This window comes from Coturnix japonica, unplaced genomic scaffold (genome assembly GCF_054131305.1).
Source record: "Coturnix japonica strain WE unplaced genomic scaffold, WE-NBRP24 Scf050, whole genome shotgun sequence".
NCBI lineage: Eukaryota > Metazoa > Chordata > Aves > Galliformes > Phasianidae > Coturnix > Coturnix japonica.
In genome coordinates, this window is record NW_028188953.1 from 1,370,803 (window position 1) to 1,387,870 (window position 17,068).

The following is a 17,068-nucleotide window of genomic DNA, read 5'->3' on the forward strand; positions in this document are numbered from 1 at the left end:
CGGTTTCGTCATTCTGAGCTCAGCCGCCGAGCAGTGCGGATCTCCCCCACAGCACCGAGCCGCCATGGAGGCCCCACCGGCACCTCCAGGCCCTCCAGCCCCTTGTAGCGCAGCCAGGAGCCTCCAAGACGAATTAACCTGCCCTGTTTGTTTGGAATACTTCACCGATCCTGTATTAGTGACCGAATGCGGCCATAATTTCTGCCGAAGCTGCGTGACTCAATGCTGGGAGGACTCGGCCCGTCGTTTGTGTTGCCCTCAATGTCGGGAGCCGGTTCCTCAGAGGCTTTTTAGGCCCAATCGATCGTTAGGGAACATCGTTCACATCGTGAGGCAGCTGGGATTAACGTCGGGTCCATCCGACCCTCCATTAATTCCTATGGCTCCTATAACACCTCATTTATCCGCTTTATCCCCATCGGGGCCCAGTCGTTGCGTTCGTCACGGGGAACCTTTAAGGTTGTTTTGCGTCCAGGATCGTTGCCCGGTTTGTGTGGTGTGTTATTTATCCAGGGAACATCGGAACCACACGGTGCTGCCAAAGGAAGAGGCGGAGAGTGGGGCTGAGGTGAGGGGGGGGTTAATGGGGGGCGATGGGGGGAAATAACCCCCATGTACATAGGGGTTAATGGGGGGCAATGGGGGGTAACAGCCCTCCTATGTATATAGGGGGTTAATGGGGGGCAATGGGGGCAATGGGACCCCCCCCCACCTTCTATATAGGGGCTGGGGGGGTCAATGGGGGTAATAACCCCCCTGTACATAGGGGTTAATGGGGGGTAATGGGGGTCAACACCCCCCCCTTTGTATATAGGGGGTTAATGGGGGTGAATGGGAACCAACCCATTGGGAGCAAATAGATGGGGTTATAGGACCCCCCCTTTATGGGTTATGGGGGGTATAGGGGGATATAGTGGGATATAGGGGGGGTATAGTGGGATATAGAGGGGTATGGGGGAATATATTGGGATGTAGGGAGGGTTTAGTGGGATATAGGGGGGATATAGGGGGGTATAGTGGGATATAGGGGGGTATAGTGGGATATAGGGGGGTATAGTGGGATATATGGGAAGTATAGTGGGATATAGGGGGGTATAGTGAGATGTAGGGGGGATATAGGGGGGTATAGTGGGATATAAGGGGGTTATAGTGGGATATAGGGGGGTATAGTGGGATGTAGGGGGGATATAGGGGGGTATAGGGGGACATGGGGGGATGTAGGGAGGATATAGGGGGATGTAGGGGGGAATAGTGGGATATAGGGGGGATATACTGGGATATAGGGGGGGCATAGGGGGCGTGAGGGGTTATAGGGGGATATAAGGGGGGGTGAGGGGATATATGGGGGATAATGGGGGGCAATGGGACCCCCCCCACACCTTCTATATAGGGGTATGGGGGGGGTCAATGAGGGATAATGGGAGTCAATAGGGGATAATGGGGGTCAATAGGGGATAATGGGGGGCAATGGGAGGTAATGGGGGGCAATGGGGGGTAATAACCCCCCTATACATAGGGGTTAATGGGGGGCAATGGGGGTCAACACCCCCCCTTTGTATATAGGGGGTTAATGGGGGGCAGTGGGGGGCAATGGGGGTCAATAGGGGATAATGGGAGGCAATGGGGATCAATGAGGGGCAATGGGGGATAATGGGGGTCAATGGGGGTGATGGGGGTCAATGGGGGGTAATGGGGATCAATGGGGGTTAATGGGGGGCAATGGGGGTCAATGAGGGGCAATGGGGGATAATGGGGGTCAATAGGGGATAATGGGGGTCAATGGGGGGTAATGGGGGCAATGGGACCCCCCCCACCTTCTATATAGGGGTATGGGGGGGTCAATAGGGGGATAATGGGGGTCAATAGGGGATAATGGGGGCAATGGGGGTCAATGAGGGGCAATGGGGGGTAATGGGGGGCAATGGGACCCCTCCCCACCTTATATATAGGGGTACGGGGGGGGTCAATGAGGGATAATGGGAGTCAATAGGGGATAATGGGGGTCAATGAGGGGCATTGGGGGGCAATGGGAGGTAATGGGGGGCAATGGGGGGTAATAACCTCCCTGTACATAGGGGTTAATGGGGGGGCAATGGGGGGTAACAGCCCCCCTATGTATATAGGGGGTTAATGGGGGGCAATGGGGGCAATGGGACCCTCCCCACCTTCTATATAGGGGCTGGGGGGGTCAATGGGGGTAATAACCCCCCTGTACATAGGGGTTAATGGGGGGCAATGGGGGTCAGCAGCCCCCCCTTGTATATAGGGGGTTAATGGGGAGCAGTGGGGGGCAATGGGGGTCAATAGGGGATAATGGGAGGCAGTGGGGATCAATAGGGGTGATGGGGGTCAATGGGGGGTAATGGGGGTCAATGGGGGGCAATGGGGGTCAATGAGGGGCAATGGGGGATAATGGGGGTCAATAGGGGATAATGGGGGTCAATGGGGGTCAATGGGGGGTAATGGGGGCAATGGGACCCCCCCCACCTTCTATATAGGGGTATGGGGGTGTTAATGGGGGTCAGTGGGAGATAATGGGGGTCAATGGGGGATAATGGGGGCAATGGGGGTGAATGAGGGGCAATGGGGGGTAATGGGGGGCAATGGGACCCTCCCCACCTTCTATATAGGGGTATGGGGGGGTCAATTGGGAGATAATGGGGGTCAATAGGGGATAATGGGGGCAATGGGGGTCAATAAGGGGCAATGGGGGGTAATGGGGGGCAATGGGACCCTCCCCACCTTATATATAGGGGTACGGGGGGGGTCAATGAGGGATAATGGGAGTCAATAGGGGATAATGGGGGTCAATGAGGGGCAATGGGAGGTAATGGGGGCAATGGGGGGCAATAACCCCCCTGTACATAGGGGTTAATGGGGGGTAATGGGGGTCAGCAGCCCCCCCTTTGTATATAGGGGGTTAATGGGGGACAATGGGGGCAATGGGACCCTCCCCACCTTCTATATAGGGGCTGGGGGGGTCAATGGGGGTAATAACCCCCCTGTACATAGGGGTTAATGGGGGGCAATGGGGGTCAACACCCCCCCCTTTGTATATAGGGGGTTAATGGGGGGCAGTGGGGGGCAATGGGGGTCAATAGGGGATAATGGGAGGCAATGGGGATCAATGAGGGGCAATGGGGGATAATGGGGGTCAATGGGGGTGATGGGGGTCAATGGGGGGTAATGGGGATCAATGGGGGTTAATGGGGGGCAATGGGGGTCAATGAGGGGCAATGGGGGATAATGGGGGTCAATAGGGGATAATGGGGGTCAATGGGGGGTAATGGGGGCAATGGGACCCCCCCCACCTTCTATATAGGGGTATGGGGGGGTCAATAGGGGGATAATGGGGGTCAATAGGGGATAATGGGGGCAATGGGGGTCAATGAGGGGCAATGGGGGGTAATGGGGGGCAATGGGACCCTCCCCACCTTATATATAGGGGTACGGGGGGGGTCAATGAGGGATAATGGGAGTCAATAGGGGATAATGGGGGTCAATGAGGGGCATTGGGGGGCAATGGGAGGTAATGGGGGGCAATGGGGGGTAATAACCCCCCTGTACATAGGGGTTAATGGGGGGCAATGGGGGTCAACACCCCCCCTTTGTATATAGGGGGTTAATGGGGGGCAATGGGACCCCCCCCCCACCTTCTATATAGGGGCTGGGGGGGTCAACTGGGGGGCAATGGGGGGTAATAACCTCCTGTACATAGGGGTTAATGGGGGGCAATGGGGGGTAACAGCCCCCCTTTGTATATAGGGGGTTAATGGGGGGCAATGGGGGGTAACAGCCCCCCTTTGTATATAGGGGGTTAATGGGGGGCAATGGGGGGTAACAGCCCCCCTTTGTATATAGGGGGTTAATGGGGGGCAATGGGACCCCCCCCACCTTCTATATAGGGGCTGGGGGGGTCAATGGGGGTAATAACCCCCCTGTACATAGGGGTTAATGGGGGGCAATGGGGGTCAACACCCCCCCTTTGTATATAGGGGGTTAATGGGGGGCAATGGGGGTCAATGGGAACCAAGCCATTGGGAGCACATAGATGGGGTTATAGGACCCCCCCTTTATGGGTTATGGGGGGTATAGGGGGATATAGTGGGATATAAGGGGATATGGGGGGGGTATAGGGGGGATATAGGGAGATGTAGGGGGGGTATAGTGGGATATAGGGGGGTATGGGGGAGTATATTTGGGTATAGGGGGGTATAGTGGGATATAGGGGGATATAAGGGGGTATAGGGGGATGTAGGGGGGGTATAGTGGGATATAGGGGGGGTATAATGGGATATAGGGGGGTATAGTGGGATATAGGGGGGTTTAGGGGGATGTAGGGGGGTATAGGGGGATATAGGGGGAGTATAGTGGGATATAGGGGAATATAGGGGGGTATAGGGGGATGTAGGGGGGATACAGGAGGATATAGGGGGGGTATAGTGGGATATAGGGGGGGTATAGTGGGATATAGGGGGGTATAAGGGGATATAGGGGGGCCATAGGGGGATATAGGGGGGTATGATGTATTGGGGTACATTGGGGTTGAATGGGACCCCCCCCATTATACATAGGGGTTTGGGGAGGGGTAATTGGGGTTAATGGGAACCAACACCCCCCCCCCCATTATACATAGGGATTAATGGGGGCCAATGGGGGGCAATGGGACCCCTCCACACCTTCTATATAGGGGTATGGGGGGGTCAATGGGGGATAATGGGGGTCAATAGGGGATAACGGGGGGCAATGGGGGCAATGGGAGGTAATGGGAGCAATGGGGGGTAATAACCTCCCTGTACATAGGGGTTAATAGGGGGGCAATGGGGGGTAACATCCCCCTTTGTATATAGGGGGTTAATGGGGGGCAATGGGGGATTATGGGGGGCAATGAGGGTTAATGGGGGTCAATGGGACCCCCCCCACCTTCTATATAGGGGTGTGTGGGGGATTAATGGGGGTCAATGGGAACCAACCCATTGGGAGCACATAGATGGGGTTATAGGTCCCCCCTTCATGGGTTATGGGGGGCATAGGGGGATATAAGGGGGTATAGGGGGCTATAGTGGGATATAGGGGGGTATAGAGGGGTATATTGGGATATAGGGAGGGTTAGTGGCATATAGGGGGGTATAGTAGGATATAGGGGGTATAGTGGGATATAAGGGGGGTATAGGGGGATGTAGGGGGGGTATAGTGGGATATAGGGGGGTATAGTGGGATGTAGGGGGGATATAGGGGGGATACAGGAGGATATAGGGGGGGTATAGGGGGATATAGGGGGGATACAGGAGGATATAGGGGGTATGGTGGGATATAGGGGGGTATAGGGGGATGTAGGGGAAGTATAGTGGGATATAGTGGGATATAGGGGGGTATAGTGGGATATAGGGGGGTATAGTGGGACATAAGGGGGGTATAGTGGGATATAAGGGGGGTATAGTGGGATATAAGGGGGGTATAGTGGGATATAGGGGGGTATAGGGGGATATAGGGAGGTATAGTGGGATATAGGGGGATATTGTGGGATATATGGGGGTATAGGAGGATGTAGGGGGGTTATAAGGGGATATAGGGGGGTATAGTCGGATATAGGGGGGTATAGTGGGATATAGGGGGGTTATAGGGAGATATAGGGCGGGTATAAGGGGATATAGATGGGTATAGTGGAATATAGGGGGGGTATAGGGGGTTATAGGGCTTATAGGAGGCTGTAGGGGGGGTATATGGGGATATAGGGGGGCTATGGGGGGGTGAGGGGATATAGGGGGGGTGTGATGTATTGGGGGACATTGGGAGCACATAGATGGGGTTGAATGGGACCCCCACCTTCTATATAGGGGTATGGGGCGGTTAATGGGGGTCAATGGGAACCAACCCCCCCCCCCCTTATATATAGGGGTCAATGGGGGGTAATGGGGGTCAGTGGGTGAGTTAAATCCTAATTAACCCCAATTAATTGCCTTGTAATGACAGGAGGTGCCCCAGGAGCAGCTGGGCTCCATTAGGAAACGAAGGGAGGAAGCCAAAGCCGAGAGGGAGAGACAGAGCGAGGGGCTGCTGGTGGGTATGGGGTTAAATGGGGGGGTCTCTGAAACCCTATTGGTATCTATATGGGATGGGGCTGGGGTGGGGGGTCCTATGTGCCCCATCCAGCTTTAAAACCCTATTGGTGTCTATATGGGATGGGGATGGGGGTATAGGGGATGGGGGTGGTCTGAAACCCTATTGGTGTCTATATGGGATGGGGATGGGGGGGGGTCCTATGTGCCCCATCCAGCTTTGAAACCCTATTGGTATGTATAGGGGATTAAATGGGGGGGGTCTCTGAAACCCTATTGGTATCTATATAAGATAGGGATGGGGGGGGTTCCTATGTGCCCCTTCCAGCTTTAAAACCCTATTGGGGTCTATATGGGATGGGGATGGGGGGGTCCTATGTGACCCATCCAGCTTTGAAACCCTATTGGTGAGTATAGGGGATTAAATGGGGGGGGTCTTTGAAACCCTATTGGTATCTATAAGGGATGGGGATAGGGGGGGTCCTATGTGCCCCTTCCAGCTTTAAAACCCTATTGGTGTCTATATGGGATGGGGATGGGGGGGGTCCTATGTACCCCATCCAGCTTTGAAACCCTATTGGTGAGTATAGGGGATGTAAAGGGGTGGGGGTCTCTGAAACCCTATTGGTATCTATATGGGATGGGGATGGGGGGGGTCCTGTGTACACCATCCAGCTCTGAAACCCTATTGGTGAGTATAGGGGATGGTTTTGGGGGGTCTCTGAAACCCTATTGGTATCTATATGGGATGGGGAGGGGGGGGGTTCCTATGTGCCCCATCCAGCTTTAAAACCCTATTGGTATCTATATGGGATGGGGATGGGGGTTTAGGGATGGGGGTGGGGGTCTGAAACCCTATTGGTATCTGTATGGGATGGGGATGGGGTGGGGTGTCCTATGTGCCCCATCCAGCTTTGAAACCCTATTGGTGAGTATAGGGGATTAAATGGGGGGGGGGTCTCTGAAACCCTATTGGTATCTATATGGGATGGGGATGAGGTGGGGGGTCCTATGTGCCCCATCCAGCTTTAAAACCCTATTGGTGTCTATATGGGATGGGGATGAGGGTATAGGGGATGGGGGTGGTCTGAAACCCTATTGGTGTCTATATGGGATGGGGCTGGGGGGGTCTCCTATGTCCCCCCTTCCCTCCATCCATGGGGTCCCCCATCTCCCCCCATTTCCCTTTAACAGAAACAAACCGAGGTGGAGAGGCAGAAGATCGTGGCGGAATGTAAAGAATTAAAGGGTTTTTTAGAGGAAAAGGAGCAATTCTTGTTATCCCGACTGGAAGAACTGGACCGGGACATCGTGAAGAGGAGGGATGAGAGCGTGACCAGGTTGGAGGAGGAGATTGAACGGCTGGATCAATTAATGGGGGAGAATGGAGGGGAAAACAGCCCCAAAAACAAGGTGAGAATGGGGCTGGAATGGGATCTGTTAGGTTATAATGGGATCCATTCAATCCCATATCAGCAATGGGATCCATTCAATCCCATATGGGATCCATTCAATCCCATATCAGCAATGGGATCATTCAATCCCATATCAGCAGTGGGATCCATTCAATCCCATATGGGATCCATTCAGTCCCATATCAGCAATGGGATCCATTCCATCCCATATGGGATCCATTCAATCCCATATCAGCAATGGGATCCATTCCATCCCATATGGGATCCATTCAATCCCATGTCAGCAGTGGGATCCATTCAGTCCCATATGGGATCCATTCAATCCCATATCAGCAATGGGATCCATTCAATCCCATACGGGATCCATTCAATCCCATATCAGCAATGGGATCCATTCAATCCCATATGGGATCCATTCAGTCCCATATCAGCAATGGGATCCATTCAATCCCATATGGGATCCATTCAATCCCGTATCAGCAATAGGATCCATTCAATCCCATATGGGATCCATTCAATCCCATATGGGATCCATTCAATCCCATATCAGCAATGGGATCCATTCAAATCCCATATGGGATCCATTCAATCCCATATCAGCAATGGTATCCATTCGATCCCATATGGGATCCATTCAATCCCATATCAGCAGTGGGATCCATTCAATCCCGTATGGGATCCATTCAGTCCCATATCAGCAATGGGATCAATTCAGTCCCATATGGGATCCATTCAATCCTATATCAGCAGTGGGGTCCATTCAATCCCATGTGGGATCCATTCAATCCCATATCAGCAATGGGATCCATTCAATCCCATATGGGATCCATTCAATCCCATATCAGCACTGAGATCCATTCAATCCCTTATGGGATCCATTCAATCCCATATCAGCAATGGAATCCATTCAGTCCCATATGGGATGTGCGGGGATCCATTTGATTCCATATCAGGAATGGGATCCATTCAGTTTTGTATCAAGAATGGGATCCATTCAATCCCATATCAGCAATGGGATCCATTCAGTCCCACATGGGATCCATTCAATCCCGTATCAGCAATGGGATCCATTCAATCCCATATCAGCAATGGGATCCATTCAATCCCATATGGGATCCATTCAGTCCCGTATCAGCAATGGGATCCATTAAATCTCATATGGGATCCATTCAATCCCATATCAGCAATGGGATCCGTTCAATCCCATATGGGATGTGCGGGGATCCATTTGATTCCATATCAGGAATGGGATCCATTCAATCCCATATCAGCAATGGGATCCATTCAGTCCCATATGGGATCCATTCAATCCCATATCAGCAATGGGATTCATTCAGTCCCACATGGGATCAATTCAATCCCATATGAGCAATGGGATCCATTCAATCCCGTATCAGCAGTGGGATCCATTCAATCCCATATGGGATCCATTCAATCCCATATCAGCAATGGGATCCATTCAATCCCATATCAGCAATGGGATCCATTCAATCCCATATGGGATCCATTCAATCCCGTATCAGCAACGGGATCCATTCAGTCCCATATGGGATCCATTCATTCCCGTATGTGATTCATTCAGTCCCATATCAGCAGTGGGATCAATTCGATCCCATATGGGATCCATTCAATCCCATATTGGCAATTTGATCCATTCAATCCCATATGGGATCCATTCAATCCCATATCAGCAATGGGATCCATTCAATCCCATATGGGATCCATTCAATCCCATATCAGCAATGGGATCCGTTCAATCCCATATCAGCAATGGGATCCATTCAATCCCATATGGGATCCATTCAATCCTATATCAGCAGTGGGATCCATTCAATCCCATAGGGGATCCATTCAATCCCGTATCAGCAATGGGATCCATTCAATCCCATGTGGGATCCATTCAATCCCATATCAGCAATGGGATCCATTCAATCCCATAGGGGATCCATTCAATCCCGTATCAGCAATGGGATCCATTCAATCCCATGTGGGATCCATTCAATCCCATATCAGCAATGGGATCCATTCAATCCCATATGGGATCCATTCAATCCCATATCAGCAATGGGATCCATTCAGTCCCATATGGGATCCGTTCAGTCCCACATCAGTAATGGGATCCATTCAATCCCATATGGGATCCATTCAATCCCATGTCAGCAGTGGGATCCATTCAATCCCATATGGGATCCATTCAATCCCATATCAGGAATGGGATCCATTCAGTCCCATATGGGATCCATTCAATCCCATATCAGCAATGGGATCCATTCAATCCCATATCAGCAATGGGATCCATTCAATCCCATATAAGCAATGGGATCCATTCAATCCCATATCAACAATGGGATCAATTCAATCCCATATTAGCAGTGGGATCCATTCAATCCCGTACGGGATCAATTCAATCCCATATGAGCAATGGGATCCTTTCAGTCCCATATGGGATCCATTCAATCCCATATCAGCAATGGGATCCGTTCAATCCCATATCAGCAATGGGATCCATTCAATCCCATATGGGATCCATTCAATCCCATATCAACAATGGGATCAATTCAATCCCATATCAGCAATGGGATCCATTCAATCCCATATCAGCAATGGGATCCATTCAATCCCATATAAGCAATGGGATCCATTCAATCCCATATCAACAATGGGATCAATTCAATCCCATATTAGCAGTGGGATCCATTCAATCCCGTACGGGATCAATTCAATCCCATATGAGCAAAGGGATCCTTTCAGTCCCATATGGGATCCATTCAATCCCATATCAGCAATGGGATCCGTTCAATCCCATATCAGCAATGGGATCCATTCAATCCCATATGGGATCCATTCAATCCCATATCAACAATGGGATCAATTCAATCCCATACGAGCAATGGGATCCATTCAATCCCGTATGGGGTCCATTCAGTCCCATATCAGCAATGGGATCCATTCAGTCCCATATGGGATTCATGCAATCCCATATCAGCAGTGGGATCCATTCGATCCCATATGGGATCCATTCAATCCCGTATGGGATCCATTCAGTCCCATATAAGCAGTGGGATCCATTCAATCCCATATCAGCAATGGGATCCATTCGATCCCATATGGGATCCATTCAATCCCATATCAGCAATGGGATCAATTCAATCCCATATGGGATCCATTCAATCCTATATCAGCAGTGGGATCCATTCAATCCCATAGGGGATCCATTCAATCCCGTATCAGCAATGGGATCCATTCAATCCCATGTGGGATCCATTCAATCCCATATCAGCAATGGGATCCATTCAATCCCATATGGGATCAATTCAATCCCATATCAACAATGGGATCAATTCAATCCCATATCAGCAATGGGATCCATTCAATCCTGTATGGGATCCATTCAGTCCCGTGTCAGCAGTGGGATCCATTCAATCCCATATGGGATCCATTCAATCCCATATCAGCAGTGGGATCCATTCAATCCCATATGGGATCCATTCAATCCCATATAAGCCGTGGGATCCATTCAATCCCATATGGGATTCATTCAATCCCATATCAGCAATGGGATCCATTCAATCCCATATGGGATCCATTCAATCCCATATCAGCAATGGGATCCATTCGATCCCATATGGGATCCATTCAATCCCATATCAGCAATGGGATCCATTCGATCCCATATGGGATCCATTCAATCCCATATCAGCAATGGGATCCATTCAATCCCATATGGGATCCATTCAATCCCATATCAGCAATGGGATCCATTCAACCCATTTGGGATCCATTCAATCCCATATCAGCAACGGGATCCATTCAATCCCATATCAGCAATGGGATCCATTCAATCCCATATGGGATCCATTCAATCCCATATCAGCAATGGGATCAATTCAATCCCATATCAGCAATGGGATCCATTCAATCCCATATGGGATCCATTCAATCCCATATCAGCAGTGGGATCCGTTCAATCCCATATGGGATCCATTCAATCCCATATCAACAATGGGATCAATTCAATCCCATATGAGCAATGGGATCCATTCATTCCTGTATGGGATCCATTCAGTCCCATATCAGCAATGGGATCCATTCAGTCCCATATGGGATCCATTCAATCCCATATCAGCAATGGGATCCATTCAATCCCATATGGGATCCATTCAATCCCGTATCAGCAGTGGGATCCATTCGATCCCATATGGGATCCATTCAATCCCGTATGGGATCAATTCAGTCCCATATCAGCAGTGGGATCCATTCGATCCCATATGGGATCCATTCAATCCCATATCAGCACTGGGATCCATTCAATCCCATATCAGCAATGGAATCCATTCAATCCCATACGGGATCCATTCAATCCCATATCACCTATAGGATGTCCTATAGGATTTGGGCTTTATATGGGGTTAAAACAGGCCTTGAACATCAATATTATGGATACCCAGGACTGAGAAACCCCATAGGGAACATCCCAAGTTCCCATGGGGGAATTTTGGGGTAGATTTGGGTGATTTTGGGACTAAAAATGCTGTTTTTTCCTCCCTACAGGCTGCCAACACACCTGGAAACATGTGAGTAAACTGGGTCCGTATTGGGTTCAATGGGAGGGGTAACAATTAAACGGGGATAATCAGCCCCAAAATGGGGTCGATTCCCTTTAATTTGTGCTGATTTGGTTCCAAATTGGGATTTTAATCGATTTTAATGGTGTTTTATTCCCCGTTCCCAGCATTGAAAGTTGGATGTTCCGTAAACCGGAACCCGGATTTCATGAAATCGAGAAGAAATTAAAGAGTTTCGCCCAAAAAAGCGCCGTGTTGAAAGAGGTGCTGCTGGAGTTCAAGGGTGAGCAATGGGAAATCCTATTGGGGTCCATATAAACCTGAGCTCCTCCTATTGGGGTCCATATAGACCTGGAGTCCTATCGGGGTCCATATAGACCTGGAGTCCTATTGGGGTGAATAGGGACCTGAGATCCTCCTATTGGGGTCCATATAGACCTGAATGGGGACCTGAAATCCTATTGGGGTGAATAGGGACCTGAACTCCTCCTATTGGGGTCCATATGGACCTGGAGTCCTATTGGGGTCCATATAGACCTGAGCTCCTCCTGTTGGGGTCCATATAAACCTGGGCTCCTATTGGGGTCCATATGGACCTGAGCTCCTTCTATTGGGGTCCATATAATCCTGGGCTCCTATTGGGGTGAATAGGGACCTGAGCTCCTCCTATTGGGGTCCATATAGACCTGAGCTCCTCCTATTGGGGTCCATATAGACCTGAGCTCCTCCTATTGGGGTCCATATACACCTGAATGGGGACCTGAAGTCTTATTGGGGTGAATAAGGACCTGGAGTCCTATTGGGGTCCATATAGACCTGAGCTCCTATTGGGGTCCATAGGGACCTGGAGTTCTATTGGGGTGAATAAGGACCTGAGCTTCTTCTATTGGGGTCCATATAGACCTGAGCTCCTCCTATTGGGGTCCATATAGACCTGGAGTCTTATCGGGGTCCATATAGACCTGAATGGGGACCTGGAGTCCTATTGGGGTCCATATAGACCTGAATGGGGACCTGAAGTCCTATTGGGGTGAATAGGGACCTGAGCTCCTTTTATTGGGGTCCATATAGACCTGAACTCCTATTGGGATCCATATAGACCTGGAGTCCTATTGGGGTGAATAGGGACCTGAGCTCCTTTTATTGGGGTCCATATAGACCTGGAGTCCTATTGGGGTCCATATAGACCTGGAGTCCTATTGGGGTCCATATAGACCTGGAGTCCTATCGGGGTCCATATAGACCTGGAGTCCTATCAGGGTCCATATAGACCTGGAGTCCTATTGGGGTCCATATAGACCTGAGCTCCTCCTATTGGGGTCCATATAGACCTGGAGTCTTATCGGGGTCCATATAGACCTGAATGGGGACCTGGAGTCCTATTGGGGTGAATAGGGACTTGAGCTCCTCCTATGGGGGTCCATATAGACCTGAGCTCCTCCTATTGGGGTCCATATAGACCTGGAGTCTTATCGGGGTCCATATAGACCTGAATGGGGACCTGAAGTCCTATTGGGGTGAATAGGGACCTGAGCTCCTCCTATTGGGGTACACATAGACCTGAGCTCCTATTGGGGTACATGGGGACCTGGAGTCCTATTGGGGTCCATATAGACCTGAGATCCTCCTATTGGGGTCCATATAGACCTGAATGGGGACCTGAAGTCCTATTGGGGTGAATAGGGACCTAAGCTCCTCCTATTGGGGTCCATATAGACCTGAGCTCCTAATGGGGTCCATATAGACCTGAGCTTCTGTTGGGGTCCATATAGACCTGGAGTCCTATTGGGGTCTATATGGACCTGGAGTCCTATTGGGGTCTATATGGACCTGGAGTCCTATTGGGGTCCATATAGACCTGGAGTCCTATTGGGGTCCATATAGACCTGAGCTCCTAATGGGGTCCATATAGACCTGGAGTCCTATCGGGGTCCATATAATCCTGGGCTCCTATTGGGGTCCGTATAGACCTGAGCTCCTGTTGGGGTCCATATAGACCTGAATGGGGACCTGAAGTCCTATTGGGGTGAATAGGGACCTGAGCTCCTTTTATTGGGGTCCATATAGACCTGAGCTCCTATTGGGGTCCATATAGACCTGAATTCCTCCTATTGGGGTCCATATAGACGTGGAGTCCTATTGGGGTCCATATTGACCTGAATGGGGACCTGGAGTCCTATTGGGGTCCATATAGACCTGAGCTCCTCCTATTGGGGTCCATATAGACCTGGAGTCCTATCGGGGTCCATATAGACCTGAGCTCCTATTGGGGTCCATATAGACCTGAACTCCTCCTATTGGGGTCCATATAGACCTGAGCTCCTAATGGGGTCCATATAGAACTGATCTCCTCTATTTTATCCCCACAGAAAACCTTCGTTTTGAGCTGGAGAACGATACAGGTGAGGACTGTTGGCTTTTAAAATGGGGTTAATGGGGTTTTCTGCCCCATAGCGGCCTGGTTCTGCCCCATAGATCCCCATAGACACCCCATAGCCCTATAACAGAGCTCTGGTCCCTAAATAAGCACCCTAAAAGCACCCTAGAGCCTCCATAGAGCCCCGGTTCTGCCCCATAGCGGCCTGGTTCTGCCCCATAGACACTCCATAGAGCCCCATAGAGCCCCATAGACACCCCATAGAACCCCATAGAGCCCCATAGACACCCCATAGCCCTATAACAGAGCTCTGGTCCCTAAATATGCACCTTAAAAGCACCCTAGAGCCTCCATAGAGCCCTGGTTCTGCCCCATAGATACCCCATAGATCCCCATAGATGCCCCACAGAGCCGCATAGGCCACCATTAAACCTCATAAGACCCCATAGAGCCCCATAGACACCTCGTAGAGCCCCATAGAGCCCCATAGACACCCCATAGAGCCCCATAGACACCCCATAGCCCTATAACAGAGCTCTGGTCCCTAAGGCTGCACCCTAAAAGCCCCCTGACCCTTCAAACATAGGAACATGACGAAGCAGGATGTCTTACACCTCTCATATCTCCATCCCCTTCCATAGGAGACCTGTCTCTGGACCCAGACACAGCCAACCCCTACCTGGTTCTATCAGAGGACAAGAGGAGCGTGAGGCTTCGCAGCGCCCCCCAGGAGCTTCCTTCCAACCCTAAGAGATTCGATTATTCCTTCTCCGTGCTGGCAGCTGAGGGTTTTACGGCCGGGAGACACTATTGGGAGGTGGAAGTGGGAGATGGGGAGAGTTGGGTGTTGGGAGCAGCGCGTGAGTCAGTCAGGAGGAAAGAGAAGATCGATTTCGCCCCCGAAGAGGGAATATGGGCCATAGGGTTGAATTGGAAAGGGAAGAATTGGGATCAATATCAGGCTTTCACCTCCCCCGAGACGCCCCTTTCTTTATGTGAAAGACCCAGGAAGATCGGGGTGTATCTGGACTACGAAGGGGGGTGGGTGGCGTTTTATAACGCCGAGAACATGGCGCCCGTCTTCACCTTCACGGCCGCCTTCACCGAGAAGATCTTCCCTTTCTTTTGGCTCTTCTACGTGGGCTCCTCGCTTTCCCTTTGTAATTAATTTGCCTGGTTTCGTGCCCATTTTAAGCCAATATTGCCCCATTTGAGCCCCATTCGACTCTTAGACCCTCGGCTTCCCGTTGTCCTCCTCCAGCTCCGTAGGGTTCGGATGCTTTTGGTTTTATCTTAACTTTTAGAAGCCCTTTTTTTTTTGGAGTCTTTTAACCCAAAAAAGAGCCCTATGGGGTAGGGGGGGAGTCAAACATTGAGGGTGGGTGGACCTGGCTGCCCCTATAGACCCCTATAGAGAAGGGGGTGGGCTTTAACCTCCCTATAGAGAAGGGGGTGGGCTTTAACCCCCCTATAGGGAAGGGGGTGGGCTTTAACCCCCCCTATAGAAATGGGGGTGGGCTTTAACCCCCCCTATAGAGAAGGGGGTGGGCTTTTACCCCTATTGAGAATGGGGTGGGCTTTTATCCCCCTATAGAGAAAGGGATAGGCTTCAATCCCCCTATAGAGAAAGGGGTGGGCTTTAACCCCCTATAGAGAAGGGGGTGGGCTTCAATCCCCCCGATAGAGAAGGAGGTGGGCTTTAACCCCCCTACAGAGAAGGGGGTGGGCTTTAACCCCCCGATAGAGATCGGGGTGGGCTTTAACCCCCCTATAGAGAAGGAGGTGGGCTTTAACCCCCCTATAGAGAAGGAGGTGGGCTTTAACCCCCCTAAAGAGAAGGAGGTGGGCTTTAACCCCTATAGAAATGGGGGTGGGCTTTAACCCCCCTATAGAGAAGGAGGTGGGCTTTAACCCCCCTATAGAGAAGGGGGTGGGCTTTAACCCCCCTATAGAGAAGGTGGTGGGCTTTAATCCCCCTGAAGGGGGATGGGGTTGGGCTTTAATCCCCCTATAGGGAAGGGGATGGGCTTTAACCCCCCTATAGAGGTGGGGGTGGGCTTCAATCCCCCTGATAGAGAAAGGGGTGGGCTTCAATCCCCCTATAGAGAAGGGGGTGGGCTTCAATCCCCCCGATAGAGAAGGAGGTGGGCTTTAACCCCCCTACAGAGAAGAGGGTGGGCTTTAATCCCCCTGTAGGGAAGGAGGTGGGCTTTAACCCCCCTATAGAGAAGGGGGCGGGCTTTAACCCCCCTATAGGGTAGGGTGTGGACTTTAATCCCCCTGTAGGGAAGGGAGTGGGCTTTTATCCCCCTATAGATAAGGGGGTGGGCTTTAACCCCCATATACAGAAGGGGGTGGGCTTTAACCCCCCCTATAGAGTAGGGGGTGGGCTTTTATCCCCCTATAGGGAAGGGGCAGCTCTGGTTTAGGTATGAGCTCAACGCGTGCTTGCAACTCATCCTTGTGACCCTGCCATGCCTGTTTTGTGTCTCTTTTACTGTTAACTTCTGTTTTAGTGGGGAAATAAAAGTTGCTGTGCATATAAAAAGAACAACGATAAAAGGATCCACAGCTGCTCTTCATCCACGGGTGGGTGAATTGGGGGGAGGGGTCCCATCCCCAGCTGCAAATGGGGCCCAATGCGCCGTCATC

General features: G+C 51.0%; 1 protein-coding gene across 1 annotated transcript; it reads left to right on the forward strand.

The window, feature by feature from the left end:
* Positions 1–10: 10 nt before the first annotated feature.
* Positions 11–16,978, forward strand: LOC107307686 (E3 ubiquitin-protein ligase TRIM7-like). The gene is made up of 9 exons (XM_085532797.1): positions 11–568; positions 5,974–6,060; positions 7,254–7,472; positions 12,026–12,048; positions 12,207–12,322; positions 14,409–14,441; positions 15,058–15,960; positions 16,317–16,373; positions 16,527–16,978. Exons 1-7 carry the CDS (start codon positions 65–67, stop codon positions 15,582–15,584), a joined length of 1,509 nt encoding a protein of 502 aa, XP_085388923.1. The 5' UTR covers positions 11–64; the 3' UTR covers positions 15,585–15,960; positions 16,317–16,373; positions 16,527–16,978.
* Positions 16,979–17,068: the final 90 nt, after the last annotated feature.